Source organism: Bufo gargarizans, chromosome 2, assembly GCF_014858855.1.
Source record: "Bufo gargarizans isolate SCDJY-AF-19 chromosome 2, ASM1485885v1, whole genome shotgun sequence".
Taxonomy (NCBI): Eukaryota; Metazoa; Chordata; class Amphibia; order Anura; family Bufonidae; genus Bufo; species Bufo gargarizans.
In genome coordinates this window covers 681,658,097-681,677,820 of record NC_058081.1, presented here as the reverse complement: position 1 = coordinate 681,677,820, position 19,724 = coordinate 681,658,097, and the positions used below count along the sequence as shown (strand labels likewise).

General features: G+C 47.1%; 1 protein-coding gene across 1 annotated transcript in view; it reads right to left on the bottom strand.

Moving 5' to 3' along the window:
* Positions 1 to 19,316, bottom strand: part of LOC122926304 (zinc finger protein 585A-like) — a 34,551-nt gene extending 15,235 nt beyond the window's left edge. The window contains exons 1-3 of the mRNA XM_044277677.1: positions 19,260 to 19,316; positions 12,594 to 13,708; positions 2,112 to 2,169 (exon numbers count right to left, since the gene is read on the bottom strand). Coding sequence (XP_044133612.1) covers positions 2,112 to 2,169; positions 12,594 to 13,676 — 1,141 coding nt within the window. The 5' untranslated portion in view covers positions 13,677 to 13,708; positions 19,260 to 19,316. The remainder of the gene's footprint in view (positions 1 to 2,111; positions 2,170 to 12,593; positions 13,709 to 19,259) is intronic.
* Positions 19,317 to 19,724: the final 408 nt, after the last annotated feature.

The following is a 19,724-nucleotide window of genomic DNA, read 5'->3' as shown; positions in this document are numbered from 1 at the left end:
AGAAGTAGTGGCGGCTGGGAACAACATACTGTGGGACAGCAAGCGACATGAGCTGTTTGAAGCTGTCTGTGTCCACCAGCCTGAATGACAGCATTTCATAGGCCAGTAGTTTAGAAATGCTGGCATTCAGGGCCAGGGATCGAGGGTGGCTAGGTGGGAATTTACGCTTTCTCTCAAATGTTTGTGAGATGGAGAGCTGAACGCTGCCGTGTGACATGGTTGAGATGCTTGGTGACGGAGGTGGTGGTGTTGGTGGTACATCCCCTGTTTGCTGGGCGGCAGGTGCCAACGTTCCTCCAGAGGCGGAGGAAGAGGCCGAGGCGGCAGCAGCAGAAGAGGCCGAGGCGGCAGCAGCAGAAGAGGCCGAGGCGGCAGCAGCAGAATAGGCCGAGGCGGCAGCAGCAGAAGAGGTAGCAGGGGGAGCCTGAGTGACTTCCTTGGTTTTAAGGTGTTTACTCCACTGCAGTTCATGCTTTGCATGCAGGTGCCTGGTCATGCAGGTTGTGCTAAGGTTCAGAACGTTAATGCCTCGCTTCAGGCTCTGATGGCCCAGCGTGCAAACCACTCGGGTCTTGTCGTCAGCACATTGTTTGAAGAAGTGCCATGCCAGGGAACTCCTTGAAGCTGCCTTTGGGGTGCTCGGTCCCAGATGGCGGCGGTCAGTAGCAGGCTGAGTCTCTTGGCGGCGGGTGTTCTGCTTTTGCCCACTGCTCCCTCTTTTGCTACGCTGTTGGCTCGGTCTCACCACTGCCTCTTCCTCCGAACTGTGAAAGTCAGTGGCACGACCTTCATTCCATGTGGGGTCTAGGACCTCACCGTCCCCTGCATCGTCTTCCACCCAGTCTTGATCTCTGACCTCCTGTTCAGTCTGCACACTGCAGAAAGACGCAGCAGTTGGCACCTGTGTTTCGTCATCATCAGAGACATGCTGGAGGGGTTAAAAAAATAAAATGAAAAATAATTTAACTCACCTTAGTCCCCTTGATCGCGTAGCCGGCATCTCTTCTGTCTGTCTTCTGTCTCCTTTGCTGAACAGGACCTGTGGTGACGTCACTCCAGTCATCACATGATCCATCACCATGGTAAAAGATCATGTGATGGACCATGTGATGAACGGAGTGACGTCACCACAGGTCCTGTTCAGCAAAGGAGACAGGAGAGATGCCGGCTACGCGATCAAGTGGACTAAGGCGAGTTAAATTATTTTTTATTTATTTATTTTTAACCCCTCCAGCACTATTGTACTATGTATTCTGTATTCAGAATACTATTATTTTCCCTTATAACCATGTTATAAGGGAAAATAATAATGATCGGGTCCCCATCCCGATTATCACCTAGCAACCGTGCGTGATAATCGCACCGCATCCGCACTTGCTTGTGGATGCTTGCGATTTCTACGCAACCCTATTCATTTCTATGGGGCTTGCATTACGTGAAAAACGCACCATATAGAGCATGCTGCGATTTTCACGCAACACACCGCTCATGTGAACAGCCCCATAGAAATGAATGGGTCGGGATTCAGTGCGGGTGCAATGCGTTCAACTCCCACATCGCATCCGCGCGAAATACTCGCCCGTGTAAAAGGGGCTCAAGACTGGTAAAACGAGCTCTGCTGTATATCGTAGTTCCTCTTTAACGGTCCCAGAGTCGGCTCGTGGTGGAGCTCCTTGTAGGTATTTGGCGTCCCTCGTGTTTCCGCCGGTACCGTTTACAGGTAATGTGGCTCAGCTGGCTTCCCGCTGCTTCCAGTAGCTCGCCACTCACTGCCGTACTTTCTGTTTTTTTTACTTGAAAGCGCTTTCTTTGGCCTCAGCTGGGAGAGCGATGCTGGATATCCAATTGCCGGTTATTTGTCGTACCAGACCAAATATATCTGAACTTATACGCCAGACGCGTTTCGAAGACTCTCCTGTCTCCTTCCTCAGTGGCTCTTTCTTTTGTACAATCGAAAACGGATCCGTCTTGGCTATGTTAAAGATAATACAAACGGATCCGCACCAAACGCGAGAGTGAAAGTAGCCTTACCAGCCTGCAGATTGTGAATTAACCTCTTCCTGCCCTTTAATAAGTCTAGAAAGTGAAGTCAGAGGCTTCTTACTCCTTACCTGTGGTGACATCTCCTGGAATGTCCTCCTCCACCTCACTCTTACACGGGGGATCGCCCATCATCCGCTCTTCTTCATCCTCCACTTTAATATCAGTCAGATCTTCCCCCTGATTTGTCATCTGTAACAATTCAGGACAATACAGCAGACAGGTGGGAAATCTAACAGATCCACAGAAGAGACCCCCACCATCTATGACCCCTCTATGGCTGCAGGACCCCCCTATATAGATGTGTATAGGGCTCAGCTCCTTCTACCTGAGGGTTCTCTGGGAGCTTCTCCTCTGGACAGTCCTGAGAACACAGAGGACGGGGACATCTCTCTGGTGGATTTCTCCTCCTGGATCCATCTGTGGAGACACAAGCACACAGTGACTGAACACATGGCCTCCATTACATGTCACTGCACACAGTGTACACACTGCACATGACGGCTCTTACCCTGTGATATAAGAGGCTGGTGCTCCTCCATTACATGTCACTGCACACACGTGTATACACTGCACATGACGGCTCTTACCTTGTGATATAAGAGGCTGGTGCTCCTCCATTACATGTCACTGCACACACGTGTATACACTGCACATGACGGCTCTTACCTTGTGATATAAGAGGCTGGTGCTCCTCCATTACATGTCACTGCACACACGTGTATACACTGCACATGGCGGCTCTTACCTTGTGATATAAGAGGCTGGTGCTCCTCCATTACATGTCACTGCACACACGTGTATACACTGCACATGACGGCTCTTACCTTGTGATATAAGAGGCTGGTGCTCCTCCATTACATGTCACTGCACACACGTGTATACACTGCACATGACGGGTCTTACCCTGTGATATAAAAGGCTGGTGCTCCTCCATTACATGTCACTGCACACACGTGTATACACTGCACATGACGGCTCTTACCCTGTGATATAAGAGGCTGGTGCTCCTCCATTACATGTCACTGCACACACATGTATACACTGCACATGACGGCTCTTACCCTGTGATATAAGAGGCTGGTGCTCCTCCATTACATGTCACTGCACACACGTGTATACACTGCACATGACGGGTCTTACCCTGTGATATAAAAGGCTGGTGCTCCTCCATTACATGTCACTGCACACACGTGTATACACTGCACATGACGGGTCTTACCTTGTGATATAAGAGGCTGGTGCTCCTCCATTACATGTCACTGCACACACGTGTACACACTGCACATGACGGGTCTTACCTTGTGATATAAGAGGCTGGTGCTCCTCCATTACATGTCACTGCACACACGTGTACACACTGCACATGACGGCTCTTACCTTGTGATATAAGAGGCTGGTGCTCCTCCATTACATGTCACTGCACACACGTGTACACACTGCACATGACGGCTCTTACCTTGTGATATAAGAGGCTGGTGCTCCTCCATTACATGTCACTGCACACACGTGTATACACTGCACATGACGGCTCTTACCTTGTAATATAAGAGGCTGGTGCTCCTCCATTACATGTCACTGCGCACACGTGTATACACTGCACATGGCGGCTCTTACCTTGTGATATAAGAGGCTGGTGCTCCTCCATTACATGTCACTGCACACACGTGTATACACTGCACATGACGGCTCTTACCCTGTGATATAAGAGGCTGGTGCTCCTCCATCATGGCCTCCTTGTACAGGTCCTTGTGTCCTTCTATATACTCCCACTCCTCCATGGAGAAATAGACAGTGACATCCTGACACCTTATAGGAACCTGACAACACAATGACACCGTCATCACCCAGACCCCTCCAGTACTGTTACTGGAGAATTTCCCAGCATTCCCAGCAGTGTCACCTCTCCAGTCAGCAGCTCCATCATCTTGTGGGAGAGCTCTAGGATCTTCTGCTCATGTATCAGGGGATGAGGGGGAGGCTCTGTGATGGGGGGAGGGGTCCTGCTCCGCCCTCCTGACTCCTGGAGATGGATGATGGGAGTCACACAGTCCCCCGATGTCTTCTTCACTATTGTGTACTCCTGTGGATGGAGAGAGACACTTAGGGAATAAACCCTTCAGGGGCCATGTGCTCTCCTCCGGCCCTCTCCTCCTGGTACAACGTGCCTACTTACCTCCTCATGGCTCCTACAACATGACTATTGGTCACTGGTCACATGACACATCACTCACCATACTGGGGGCTGATCTTCAGGTTCTCCGTCACTTGGAAGGTCTGGAGGCCGTTCTCCAGGACCCTGGACTCTTCCTATCACTTCCTATGATGGATTCTCCTCCCCGATGTCTGACTTGTTACAGAATACAATACAGAGGAGAGAAATCTAGAAAAGTTTACCTCTCCGCTCAGCAGGGAGATGATCTCCAAGGTGAGGTCTAATATTCTTCTGCTGATCTCCTTCCTGTCCATCCTTGGTGGTCATTCAGGAGAAGAGGAGAGAACTGGAGGAGCTGGAGGCTTCTAGTACTGCAGGCGCCTTTATGAGAAGAGGAGAGGAAATCATCCAGGGGACAAGACCAGATGTCACCTCCAGAACCGCACTTCCTGAGCCTGGAGGGGCCCCGCTTCTCAGAGCCCCCACCACATGGATTCCAGGGGCCCCAACATGGAGATCTCTGGTGGCTCCACAGGAGATAAATGTCTGATAGATGCAGGTCCCACCTCTGGGCTGTGCTCAGCTGTGTCCAGAACTCCTAGAGAAGAGACTGGAGAGAGCTGAGCTCAGGCCGGGCCCCGCTCCATTCATTCTCCTCCTGGAGGAAGGGGCCCCTCACCAGGACAGCCAGGGGCCAGCGAATGATGACAACCCCCACTATCCCCACTACTCCTCCCCCATCATACTAAGCTGAGGAGCGGAGAAGGATTCCTTGTGTGTAATGGAGGAGACTCTCCAGAGGTGACATGTCTGAGCTCTCCACCACACTGTCTCCTCACAGCTCATCTTACCTGCAGGCTGGAGGAATGGCTGATACCAGAGAGAACAAGAGCCCTGACTACCGACCAGGACCTGCCCAGTATCTGCTGCACTGCCAGAGCTGAAGGACCTGCGGTGACGTCACCGTCATGTGATCAGTGCAGGGGGCGGGGCTAAGCAGTGGGGAGAGGAGGTGGTGAAGGACCTGGGGTGACGTCATCGTCATGTGATCAGTACAGGGGGCGGGGCTCAGCAGGGCAGAAGAGAAGAGGTGGTGAAGGACCTGGGGTGACGTCACTGTCATGTGATCAGTACAGGGGGCGGGGCTCAGCAGGGGAGAAGAGAAGAGGTGCTGAAGGACCTGGTGTGACGTCACCGTCATGTGATCAGTGCAGGGGGCGGGGCTCAGCAGTTGAGAAGCTGAGAGGTGAAGGACCTGTGGTGACGTCACCGTCATGTGATCAGTAGGGGGTGGAGGTCAACACTGGAGAGAAGAGGTAGTGAAGGACCTATGAAGATGTCACTGTCATGTGATCAGTGCGTGACGGGGCGGGGCTTCGAGGAGAGATGATTTTAGTGTTTTCTGTCCTATTGTCTGGGTTTGCTGGGAGTTGTAGTTCTCTGGCACGTTATGCTTCCAGCGTGGACATGATAGCCGTTGTACTGCAGTAACAACCTAGACATGCTGGGAGTTGTGGATTTGTCATGTTCTATGAGAGTTTTGAGAAGAGCAGAGCAAGTATGCATGCTGGGAGTTGTAGTTTCACAACAGCTGGAGTGCTGAAGTTTGCTGACCTATAGTAATGGATTGGGCATGCTAGGAGTAGTAGAACTGTGATATAACAGGTAAGGCATGATGAGAGTTGTAGTTATTTCTTATAATAATAGTCTTTATGCCAGCAAATGCAGAAGCTCCTTGAGAAATGTCCCGGATTCCAGATCCGGCGTTGCGGAATAACATCCGATTCTATTGGAATACGGAAATGCAGTGAGATCGGGGGTCATTATCAGTAACTTGGACCTGATGAAGGCAGCAGCTCGGAGATGCGCAGTCCGGTATTACAGCCGGTGACACCGAGTATCTTTGTATTTCCGTATCCAATAAAATCGGATGTTATTCCGCAACTCCGGATCTGGAATCCTTTCTCCAGGAGCTGCTTCTGCACTTGCTGGCATTTGGATATGGGACCCAGTGGAATATTCCGGTGTCCGTCCCCGGGCTGCGGTGTGCGGATGTGGGTGCAGTGCCCCGCTGTGAGCAGCATTACGGCTCATGCATAAGATCGCAGGTATTATGCGATCCGCAAAAAATACAGATGACGTCCGTTTGCATTCTGAACCTTGCGGAACAGAACATCTGGTGCTGAAATGGGGAACGCTGAGCCACCGTCCATGGGTCACCAGCCCTGTGACCAAGAAGCCAGCTGGACTACTGAGCCACAGTCCGTGGGCCTCCAGCCTTTGGCCAGAGTACCAACCTTCTGAGAGAGGGACAGCTAGCTCAGGCCTTTCCTCAGCATCAAACCCTTCTGCCAGGGAGCAGACTGGAGAAGCCGGCCATGTGCCTCGTCTGTATTGTTCTGCACCTGAATTCCTCCAGTAAAGAAGCACACTGGTTTACTGCAAACCCTGACTCTCTGGACTTATTTTCCTTCGGGGTGTGTGAGGGATGAGAATCCATTTTGTATGAGTATTTCTTTCATCTTGTACCTATGTGGAAAATTACTGAGCCGGCTGGCAGGACGTAGGGAGTCTCTGTGTATACAGATCAGAAGTTCCTAGCTGCAAGGCCAAGGTAAGCAGCTCCCTCGCTCCCTTATCAGAGTCTGACATACAAGAGAGAAATATGTTCCTTCTCAGTTTAGGGATGTACTGCTGGAGAATGAGCAACATTGAGATAAGATGCTGCAGAAACTTTTTAATTATTAGAATTCTGCTAGTATGGGGCGGAAGTATTGCCTTTTATAAAGAATCAAATCACTCGTTTCGATTTCCACCCCCTTGGCGGTGTGCCAGATTTATCTGTGATTATCTGTATTGTTAGGAAAATGTATACGTGTGTGGAATAAAGGAGAGAGAATCTGATTCAGCAGTGTGTCTGTGTCAGATTTTCCTCTTCTCCGGTCCCTCATTGGCCAGATGCCACCAGGCAGATCCATGTTTTCAACAGGAGCGTGGGGGGTTCTGATCCAAAAGGCCTCTCTTCGGGCAGGATGATGTCATATAGGTTTTTTTCCAAGGCCTTTTCTTCTCCTGAACGTATTGAGTCTATGTGACAGAGAACTACTGACTATCAAGATGGTCTTGGAGGAGTGGCGTTATTTCTTTGAAGAGAGTGTTGTCTGACTTCAGCAAATGCCATGAGTCAGCCCGCCAGGCCTCAAAGCCATGAGTCAGCCCGCCAGGCCTCAAAGCCATGAGTCAGCCTGCCAGGTCAAGGAGCCATGAGTCAGCCCACCAGGCCACAGAGCCATGAGTCAGCCCGCCAGGCCACGGAGCCATGAGTCAGCCCGCCAGGCCCCGGAGCCATGAGTCAGCCCGCCAGGCCCCGAAGCCATGAGTCAGCCCGCCAGGCCCCGAAGCCATGAGTCAGCCCGCCAAGCCCCGAAGCCATGAGTCAGCCCGCCAGGCCCCGAAGCCATGAGTCGGCCCGCCAGGCCCCGAAGCCATGAGTCAGGCCACCAGGCCCCAAAGCCATGAGTCAGCCCGCCAGGCCTCAAAGCCATGAGTCAGCCCGCCAGGCCTCAAAGCCATGAGTCAGCCTGCCAGGTCCCAAAGCCATGAGTCAGCCCGCCAGGCCCCGAAGCCATGAGTCAGCCCGCCAGGCCACGGAGCCATGAGTCAGCCCGCCAGGCAACGGAGCCATGAGTCAGCCCGCCAGGCCACAGAGCCATGAGTCAGCCCGCTAGGCCACGGAGCCATGAGTCAGCCCACCAGGCCCCGGAGCCATGAGTCAGCCCGCCAGGCCCCGAAGCCATGAGTCAGCCCGCCAAGCCCCGAAGCCATGAGTCAGCCCGCCAAGCCCCGAAGCCATGAGTCAGCCCGCCAGGCCCCGAAGCCATGAGTCGGCCCGCCAGGCCCCGAAGCCATGAGTCAGGCCCCCAGGCCCTGAAGCCATGAGTCAGCCCATCAGGCCCCAAAGCCAGGAGGCAGCCCACCAGGCCCTGAAGCCAAGAGTCAGCCCACCAGGCCACGGAGCCATGAGGCTAAGAGACCAGATCCCAAAGCCACCAGGCAATGAGTACCAAGCTTAAAAGTTTACAACATGCCAAGGGCAACAAACTCACGCAAGAAACAGGGACAAGACCAAACAGATTCACACCATCCACACAACACAAACAGAGCCTCAAAGGAAACTAAATGCCAAAGCAAACACTTAGATATATGCTGCATAACCAGACTTCAATCCATCATTAAAGGGGTTCTCTGAGAATGAAGAAAATACTTAAATATTACTTTATTATAAATATATTCCCAAATACCTTTCATTAGTTATAATGGCTCGCTTTGCCTGAGGAGCAATCATCAGGGGAAATAAAACAAATTACTTCACAACACTGAGCTGCCGCATCCTCCTCTCTGCTCTACTTGTCAGGGATTATGATCCTGTGGGAATGGATTTCATGAGGAGACATATAGTAGAGAGAAAAGGTGGAGGTATTGAGCAGCAGCACTTTACCACAGTCTTTCCTGTCCGTTCTCTCTGTCCTTCATGTCTTCCTATGAACTCAATTCCTACAAAGATTTAGCAGACGGTTTTATCATCTGTATTCAGGATCATAATCCCTGAGAAGCAGAGCAGAGAGGAGGATGAGGCAGCTTTTTGGCTCAGAGTTCAGAAGTGACTTGTCCTGTGTGATGAGCACAGGTTCTGCATGCACTAATAGGACAGCGGCCATTTTATTTCTCCTGATGATTGCTCCCCAGGCAAAGCGAGCCATTATAACTAATGAAAGGTACTTGGGAATAGATTTATAATAAAGTAATATTTACATATTTTCCTGTAGAACCCCTGTAAGATGTGCCTTGTTTCATAGTCCCAGATGCAGCATGCACCTAGCTCCTCTGTCCGGGGTACAGAAAACCGCAATGAAGAAGGAAGCGGGTGTTCCCTTTTTAAATTTCTCTGGGGCTTCCTGTCCAGCTGTGGGGTGTATCCATCTCTGGTGCTGTCATGGGTGAAGGGAAAAATGCTCTTCTAGCCTCAAGGTGGACATTTGCTCTTGATGTGAAGTAACACATTAATGTGATTTTGTTGGAGTGGTTGGTAAGAAGACACTTCTGTAGTCCAGGAAACTTTAGTTAGCGCTCAGCCAAGTAGTGGCTCATTAGGGTTTTGGGCCTGATTCTAAAGGCTGGACATGTTGTCCAAAAAATAAAAAAAGAGGCAAAGCTCTGTCTGCACTTCTGTCGCGGTCTCTGACTACAATCGTTCCCATTTTTACCACCACTACAGAGTTAAATCCCAAAGGGATTGTTTATTACAATTCACTGACCAAATGAAGATCACTCGGTCAGCTAAATCATGCCACCAATATTACTGTCTCCGCACAGGAGGGTTAGGCCTTATTCACATGTCCGTGATGATATCTGTGACAAAATGGTCAGTGGTTTGTCTCTGAAGAATCCATGTTTGGTCTGAGTCAAATTTCCCCCCCGTATGTCATCTGTATTCCACGGACACTGCTCCGCTAAGGAGCCTACCAATGGTCAGTGGTTTTCTTGGGGCCCATAGACTTCAATGGATGCCTCTGGTCCACATCAAGGATCAAAATAGAGCATGTCTCGATGGTTTTTCAACTGACTAATGCAAAATATGAGCTAAAAAGAAATGGTCTGTTAGGAACAATGTACGGGGTGAAACCACAGCACATACAAAGATCAGATGAAGTGAAAGGTCTTATATTTCACCTTGATCACAACCTAAAATATATACAAGATATATACACATCATACAGAGATAAAGGGAACAATAATGATTCTGTCCAGGCATAAATATAAGATTTTATTCTAGTTTTAAATCCAGCGCCACGGATTAGGTAAGTATGATTCCCTCCACAGGTCCGGCCACGCTCAGGACAAACAATCCCTTTAAAAACTTGATGAAGATGAAGATATTAATCTGTCCACAGACAGTACAGACCAAAAGTTTGGACACACCTTCTCATTCAAAGAGTTTTCTTTATTTTCATGACTATGAAAATTGTAGATTCACACTGAAGGCATCAAAACTATGAATTATCACATGTGGAATTATATACATAACAAAAAAGTGTGAAACAACTGAAAATATGTCATATTCTAGGTTCTTCAAAGTAGCCACCTTTTGCTTTGATTACTGCTTTGCACACTCTTGGCATTCTCTTGATGAGCTTCAAGAGGTAGTCACCTGAAATGGTCTTCCAACAGTCTTGAAGGAGTTCCCAGAGATGCTTAGCACTTGTTGGCCCTTTTGCCTTCACTCTGCGGTCCAGCTCACCCCAAACCATCTCGATTGGGTTCAGGTCCGGTGACTGTGGAGGCCAGGTCATCTGGCGCAGCACCCCATCACTCTCCTTCATGGTCAAATAGCCCTTACACAGCCTGGAGGTGTGTTTGGGGTCATTGTCCTGTTGAAAAATAAATGATGGTCCAACTAAACGCAAACCGGATGGAATAGCATGCCGCTGCAAGATGCTGTGGTAGCCATGCTGGTTCAGTATGCCTTCAATTTTGAATAAATCCCCAACAGTGTCACCAGCAAAGCACCCCCACACCATCACACCTCCTCCTCCATGCTTCACGGTGGTTGTGTTCTTTAGCCCAAACAAGTCTCTTCTGCTTGTTGCCTGTCCTTAGCAGTAGTTTCATAGCAGATATTCTACCATGAAGGCCTGATTCACACAGTCTCCTCTTAGCAGTTGTTCTAGAGATGTGTCTGCTGCTAGAACTCTGTGTGGCATTGACCTGGTCTCTAATCTGAGCTGCTGTTAACCTGTGATTTCTGAGGCTGGTGACTCGGGTGAACTTATCCTCCGCAGCAGAGGTGACTCTTGGTCTTCCTTTCCTGGGGCGGTCCGCATGTGAGCCAGTTTCTTTGTAGCGCTTGATGGTTTTTGTGACTGCACTTGGGGACACTTTCAAAGTTTTCCCAATTCTTCGGACTGACTGACCTTCATTTCTTAAAGTAATGATGGCCACTCGTTTTTCTTTACTTAGCTGCTTTTTTCTTGCCATAATACAAATTCTAACAGTCTATTCAGTAGGACTATCAGCTGTGTATCCACCTGACTTCTCCACAACGCAACTGATGGTCCCAACCCCATTTATAAGGCAAGAAATCCCACTTATTAAACCTGACAGGGCACACCTGTGAAGTGAAAACCATTTCAGGTGACTACCTCTTGAAGCTCATCAAGAGAATGCCAAGAGTGTGCAAAGCAGTAATCAAAGCAAAAGGTGGCTACTTTGAAGAACCTAGAATATGACATATTTTCAGATGTTTCACACTTTTTTGTTATGTATATAATTCCACATGTGTTAATTCATAGTTTTGATGCCTTCAGTGTGAATCTACAATTTTCATAGTCATGAAAATAAAGAAAACTCTTTGAATGAGAAGGTGTGTCCAAACTTTTGGTCTGTACTGTACATTATAAAACAATTACATGGAGCGTCATTACTTCTCTCCATGTCACCCTGGGTCTCCAGCAGTGTGGGTGGAGGTGTGAATAAGAAGCAAGGTTCATGGGGAAAATTCATCTTCACTGCTCTGGGGGTAAACAAGGCTCTTCTTCTCTTCCTTAGGCCTCATGCACACGACCATATCAGTTTTTGCGGTCTGCAAACGACTACCGACCGTGTGCGTTTTACATCCTCAAAATGGACAATAGGACATGTTCTAAATTTTTTCCGGGGCCTGGAACAGACATATGGATGTGGACAACACACAGTGTGCTGTCAGCATGTTTTGCGACCCCATTAAAATGAATGGGTCCGCATCTGATCTACAAAAAATGTGGATCTGATGCGGACCGAAACTACAGTCGTTCGCATAAGGCTTTATATCTACAATACATTTCCTCCTTGGATCCTGCTCAAGTCTTTGATAGTTTCAACCAAAAAATAAACTTGGTTATTGACTGTTTAAAGGGGTTGTATCATCTTGGACATTGGGGTCATATTCTTTGAACAGAGTCTGCAAAGTGTAGGCCACCCTCCAATCATTTGTATGGGACGGACAGAAAATAGCTGAGCACTGCTCCATAAACCCCATACAAATGAATAGAGCAGTGGCCACACTTGCAAGGTTCTCTTCCTATTCATTTCAGTGGGACTTCACAAAATAGCAGAGAGAGCTGCTTGGCTATTTTTGGCAGTCCTATAGAAACGAATGGAGGGTGGCCAGGCATTTGCACTGCATCCTTCTGTACTTTGCAGGCTCTGTTCTAAAGATAGGTGTGACTCCCAGAGGTGGGTCTGACCTATCGGACATTGGGGGCATATCAGTCCCCAATGTCCAAGATGATACAACTTCTTTAAGGTCCATGAATGATAACCTGATATGTTAAAATATGTGAAAATGGTTTCACATATGAACTATCTGATGTCTGCCAAGATTTGATTTCTGTGCAAAATATTTTCCACATTCTGAACATGAATATGGCTTCTCTCCTGTGTGACGTCTCTGATGTGTAACAAGAGCTGATTTTTGTGAAAAAGATTTCCCACATTCTGAACAGGAATACGGCTTCTCTCCTGTGTGACTTCTCTCATGTGTAACAAGAGTTGATTTCTGTGTAAAACATTTCCCACATTCTGAACATGAATACGGCTTCTCTCCTGTGTGACGTCTTTCATGTTTAACAAAATATGATTTACTTGTAAAACATTTACCACATTCTGAACATGAATATGGCTTCTCTCCTCTATGACTTCTTTCATGTATAATAACAAATGCTTTCTGTGTAAAACATCTCCCACATTCTGAACATGAATACGGCTTCTCTCCTGTGTGAGTTCTCTGATGTGTAACAAGATTTGTTTTACAGGTAAAACATTTCTCACATTCTGAACATGAATATGGCTTCTCTCCTGTGTGAATTCTCTCATGAATAACAAGATCTGATTTTTTCTGAAAACATTTCCCACATTCTGAACATGAATATGGATTCTCTCCTGTGTGAATTCTCTCATGTGCAACAAGATGTGATTTATACTTAAAAGATTTCCCACATTCTGGACATGAATATGGCTTCTCTACTGTGTGACTTATAGCATGTGTAACAAGATGTGATTTATATTTAAAACATTTCCCACATTCTGAACATATATATGGTCTCTCTCCTCTGTGACGTCTCTCGTGTGAAGCAAGACTTGACTTCTTTGTAAAGCACTTCCCACATACTGAACAGGAGAATGGCTTCTCTCCTGTATGAATTCTTCTATATGTAGAAAGACCCAAGCTTTTTGTGATCTCTTTGTCACCTATTTTACCCCCTTTCTGACTTGTATTTGGGGTAACAATCTGTGATTGGTCAGGAGAAGGTTCCTCATGATTAGGAGGATTATATGACAGATTTGTACTGTGAAGTCCTGGATGTACATTAAGGTTAATGAGGTTTTCCCCTGAAGACTGCTGCAGGATATCTTCATCTTCTGCTTTATTATTTAGTGACAGCATGGCGTTTCCCTCAGAATTCTTACTGGGATTTTCTGTTAAGATAAAAATTGGAATCTGTGACTTTTCTCAAACCATAAAAAATAGAAACTTATAACATTCCTATGGGAGTGGAAGAGGATCCATCAGGAAGCATTCACTATGAATCCACTCCTGGCTTTGGCTAAAACACTACCAAAACACTGCATGTGTGATTCCAACCTTATAAGCCTTTCTTTACCACAATTCTGGTTTACATCTGTTCAGGACTTTTATTACATACAGTAAATCATGACTTGAAAAAAATAAAGAATTTGCAAAGCCTGACAACTTGTCCTGTGCTCTGCCAAGACATTTTTCCCTTCAGCACCAGCTGGAAATCACTTTAATACATCAATTCACTCCATGACCACATTCCTCACCACAAACTGCATTCATAATTAAAAATATCTTCGACCTGATGATGTTCGTGTACTCACTAGAGGAATTACTTTCCTGCCCACTTAGAGCTACTTCTGCTGAAATCTCACACCGCTCAGTACAGACTGAAGTTTTCCTGACTCTGTAGTGAGACATCCCTCGTTGTTCCAGCAGGTAAACAATGAATTACTAAAAGATGTCTGCAGTGAAATATACATCCGAGTTCCTGTGTGACGCATTACTAGACCCTAAGATTTGCTTCCCGTTCTCTAGCTCTTAGGGCTCTTTCACACTTGCGTTCTTGTCTTCCGGCATAGAGTTCCGTCGTCGGGGCTCTATGCCGGAAGAATCCCTGATCAGTTTTATCCTAATGCATTCTGAATGGAGAGAAATCCGTTCAGGATGCATCAGGAAGTCTTCAGTTCAGGACCGGAAAGTTTTTTGGCCGGAGACAATACCGCAGCATGCTGCGCTTTTTGCTCTGGCCAAAAATCCTGAACACTTGCCGCAAGGCCGGATCCGGAATTAATGCCCATTGAAAGGCATTGATCCGGATCCGGCATTAAGCTAAACGTCGTTTCGGCGCATTGTTGGATCCAACGTTTAGCTTTTTCTGAATGGTTACCATGGCTGCCGGGACGCTAAAGTCCTGGCAGCCATGGTAAAGTGTAGTGGGGAGCGGGGGAGCAGTATACTTACCATCCGTGCGGCTCCCGGGGCGCTGACGTCATTCTGGAGCGCCCCGGGAGCCGCACGGACTGTAAGTATACTGCTCCCCCGCTCCCTACTACTACTATGGCAACCAGGACTTTAATAGCGTCCTGGCTGCCATAGTAACACTGAACGCATTTTGAAGACGGATCCGCCTTCAAATGCTTTCAGTTCACTTGCGTTTTTCCGGATCCGGCGTGTAATTCCGGCAAATGGAGTACACGCCGGATCCGGACAATGCAAGTGTGATAGAGCCCTTACTAATGCTTCCAGAAGGTCTATGTGGATAAAGCAGTGGTCCGGTCATCTTTTGTCAAAATATCATTTTAGTAACCTTCCCTTCCAGCCTACGTCATTGTCTCGACCCCAACTGGAGAAGATCATTGACTGACAGTAAAACAACTCAATTTCAAACACATTCAAGCCCTTCTGGACACAGAGAAGACGATCACCAAGGTTTCGGAATAAGCAGCGGTTTGGAAGACATAGGAGATTTCAGGATAAAAAGGAAAGATCAGACTTCAGAAAGAAGAATAGAAAATCTTCAGAACAATGCCACCATGCCTCAGACCCAAGGGGGAGCAAGATTGAAGAACTATACTTCAACTTGGCGGCGTACTTAAACAGACGCTTGGGTGACCTCCACAATTCAAAGGGGATACGTTCTAGAATTCACAAAACATCCTCAAGATCCTTTCTTCTTGAATCAAGGCAGCAACCCAGTCATTTACCAACTAATAGGAGAATTCATGAAATAACTTGCTCTGGAACCAGTACCAACAAGTGTCTATTCACAAATTTTCCCAGTACCGAAGCCCAGAAAAAGATTGGTGGAGATTGGTAATAGATCTTACGTACTTGAACAAGTATATAGTAAAGAAAAAAAATCAGGATGGAGTCTATCCGCTTGGTGATCGCATTACTGGGAGTAGAGCATTATGTGGCATCAATCGATCTCCAAGATGCATACTTCCATGTTCTAATCTTTCCAAAACATGGGGAATGCCTGAGAATAACGATTCAGTCTTTGCCACTCACATCTACAGTTCACCCATCTACCTTTATGCATATCGTCATCGAAGATAGCAGTGGTATTAACAGCTGCACTACACCTTAAAGGGACATCCTGCATACCGTACCTGGACAATTGACTACTAATAGTAAAATCTCCTGCTCTGATATTACAGAATCACACCTTCCTCATCAATTACAAGAAATCACCTGTACAGAGGATAAAGTATTTAGGCTTCATTCTAAACTCCCATCAAATCACCATCAAATTCTCTCCAGAAAAGATTTCGACGAGCCACAAAAAACTCTTCCACTTGATCACTGCTCCCAACGTGTCGTTTAGACAAGCCATTTCAATACATGGTCTGTGACCATTAAGTGCATTGGGCAAGGTCACACTTCAGGAGTCAGGATCCTGGTCACATGGGGCAAAAACTATCACTCCCTGAACAGGGAACAGTTCATACTTACCTGGTCAACGTGTCAGGATCTCAGATGATGGACGTCAACCAATCTCCTTCAAAAAGGCAAAGATCTGAAACCCCATCCCCAGAGACACCTCACTATGGATGCATCTTCCTGGGGCTGGGGTGCTCATGTTGACAATCTGTGGATACAGAAGAAATGGAATGCATGGGAATCCAGAAGGTCCTCAAACTGGAGGCTGCCTGCAGCGTTTTGCTGTCCTCTTGACGAAACTGAGCCAAACGGATCTGTCCTGGCACACAATGTAAGTCAATGGGGATGGATCAGTTTTCTCTGACACAATCTGGCACAGTAGAAAGCGGATCCGTCTCCCATTGACTTTCAAAGGAGTTCACGACGTCATGAGCCGTCTTGGCTATGTTACAGATGATACAAACGGATGGATGCGGTTGTATTATTGTAACGGATCCATTTTTGGTGTGAAAGTAGCCTTACAGCGACCAATGCACAGCTGCAGGGGAAATTCTCCAAGAATCCTTTACTCCAAACATTTTTAAAGCCTCTGAAGAATATTAATCTTTTCATTCACTAGTTCCATCTTGGGATCTATCTATGGTCTTATCGGTCATGTGTAAACCACCGTTTGAGCCGTTGCAGGAGGCTTCTATTCAACATCTGTCTATTAAATCCCCGTTTGTGGTGGTGGTCACATCAGCGAGACACATTTTTTTTGGAGAGAACCGTACCTGAGAGACTTAAGGGACTGCCGAGTCCTACGCACCATGCCAGGGTTTCTTCCAAAGGTTGCCTCAACAGCCAGTATTAACCTGGAAATGTCCTTACTACTTCTTCAGGCAAATACACAAGATCAAAGTCATTGCTGGATGTCAGGAGAGTCGTAATATTCCATCTACAAACAGCCTCACCTTTCAGGAGATCAGAAAACCTATTCCTGCAATTTCAAGGTCCTTACAAGGGCAAGAAGGCCAGCAGAGCGACTCTGGCAAGATGGATTAAGTGAACCATAGAGATTGCCTACTAGCTATCAGGATTACAATGTCCCTTGTGACTAAATGCTCATTCAACAAGATTGATGGCATCTTCCTGGGCAGAATTCGCACAAGCTCTGTTAGATCAAATCTATAAGGCTACGACCTGTTCCTCGTCATCTACCTTCATGAGGCATTACCGGCTAGACATGCGAGCAGCAGAAGGGATGACGTTTGATGAGCTCCCTCCATTGAGTACTGCTTTCTAGTCCCTTTGGTGTGTGCAGCCTACGGACTCCAGCAAACCAGAATGTTGGTGAGTAAATGTTCATTTTATAGACATCTGTAGGATGTAGTGGAACAGACAGAGTGAGGTCATCAATCAGACCTGTAATAAAGGTCTCCAGCACCTTGTTGGGTCCATTACACTAAGAATTCAGGAAGTTCTAAGGGGAACCAGGGTCCTATCAAGAATTAAGAAGGTGGAGCTAATGAAGTGTCCTGTGAGTGCAGAGAATCATCACTGAGACGTCTGTGTCTGCACAATAATCACATGTGACATCGGAGCTTCCTGATAATCATGGCGCTGATGACTGGAGTCCACCGACAGGAAGCCAAAAACACAAACACAACCTTTAACCTCCTAATCAGTGATGGCCAGTTCGCAGTGTTCGCCGACGAACACATGCGATCTGCCATCTTCTCTCCCAAGTCCGGCGAGGCAGAGGTAAGTCCTGACCTGTGCTGCGAGCCGCTCTGAAACACATGCGGTCACCGGGAGCAGGCAGTTCCGAGAACAGCCCAATTAAGGCTGTTCTCGGAACTGCCTGCTCCCGGTGACTGCATGTGTTTCAGACCAGCTCGCGGCGCAGGCACAGGTAAGGACTTACCTCTGCCTCACCGGACTTGGGAGAGAAGAAGGCAGATCGCATGTGTTCGTCGGTGAACACTGCGAACTGGCCATTACTGCTCCTAATGACCAGGCCTGGTTGTCATTGATGACCAATCGTTCTTTTTGTATTTTCACATTTTTCCAAGACGCACAACTTTTTTCTGTCCATGTGGCTGTATGAGGGGCTGCATATAATGTGCGGTACACACAGCGTTAACGTTATTCTATGGGTTTGTATGAATGTCCCGTTATGGAACCAGTATAATACTTGTCACCTTTTATACAATAAAAACATATCTCATTAAAAAATATATATTTTTGTGTTGTGGCATTCCAAAACATTCTTTATTTTGGTGTATGTCATTTATTAACTAATTAGGATTTTTCAGATTAGGAATTGATAATTATAAATAAATCAGGCATTTTTAAAAAAATTTACACCATTCGTCGTCCAGTTTTAATAATTATCGTTATTCTATGAGTGGTTATGATTGCGCCAGGATCAAATATGTATAAAACAAAAATATAAAAAGAGATTTCTTTTTTTTTTTGCCTCCTACGGCTCTGGAAGCTGGGATCTTCAATGGCCTGTATAATACTTCAAATGACGTAGGTCTCCACAGCATTGTGGCCCCTGACACTAATGGCAGGCCTTGGGGTCTGTTAGGCCCCCGGAGCCATTGTCCTGGACACTGCGATCACATCGTGGGCTGCTGATGGCCAGAGAGAGGGAAGGTGAAACTAGTTAAGTGGTACTTAGATAAGAGAATATCCTGTGAACATAATAAATAGCGGATCTGTCCCCTGTATCTGCTGTGGAGATTTTATGTTAGCGGATGTTATGTATCCGCCGCACACAGTATTATTTATGTCACATATTAGAGGAGCACCAGGACACATTATCCCAAAATAATGTCTAACCCTTTCCTGCACAATGAGATACATGTATCCATCATGATAACACAGACACAAAAGCAGGAGCAGCCGGGATCAGAGAAGAATCTGATCAGAGATCACAGTCAGCTGGATAAGGGGAACACTTCATGATGGGATGGGGACATCTCCAATAAAAGAGCAGCCAGTGATCAGATTCTTCTCCTGTCCTGAAGGCACCAAGGATAGAATCTGACGTTACTTTCCCCATTCATGATTCCATACCTGTGGTGACATCTTCTAGAATGTCCTCCTCCACCTCACTCTTACACGGGGGATCGCCCATCATCCGCTCTTCTTCATCCTCCTCTTTAATATCAGTCAGATCTTCCCCCTGATTTGTCATCTGTAACAATTCAGGACAATACAGCAGACAGGTGGGAAATCTAACAGATCCACAGAAGAGACCCCCACAATCTATGACCCCTCTATGACTGCAGGACCCCCCTATATAGATGTGTATAGGGCTCAGCTCCATCTACCTGAGGGTTCTCTGGGACCTTCTCCTCTGGACAGTCCTGGGAATACAGAGGACGGGGACATCTCTCTGTTGGATTTCTCTTCCTGGATTCATCTGTGGAGACACAAGCACACAGTGACTGAACACATGGCCTCCTGTAGATCTGTCTATAGATCAGACTCTTCTCTCAGCTCCTTCACTTCTAGGTTTAGTGATCAATGTTCTGCTCC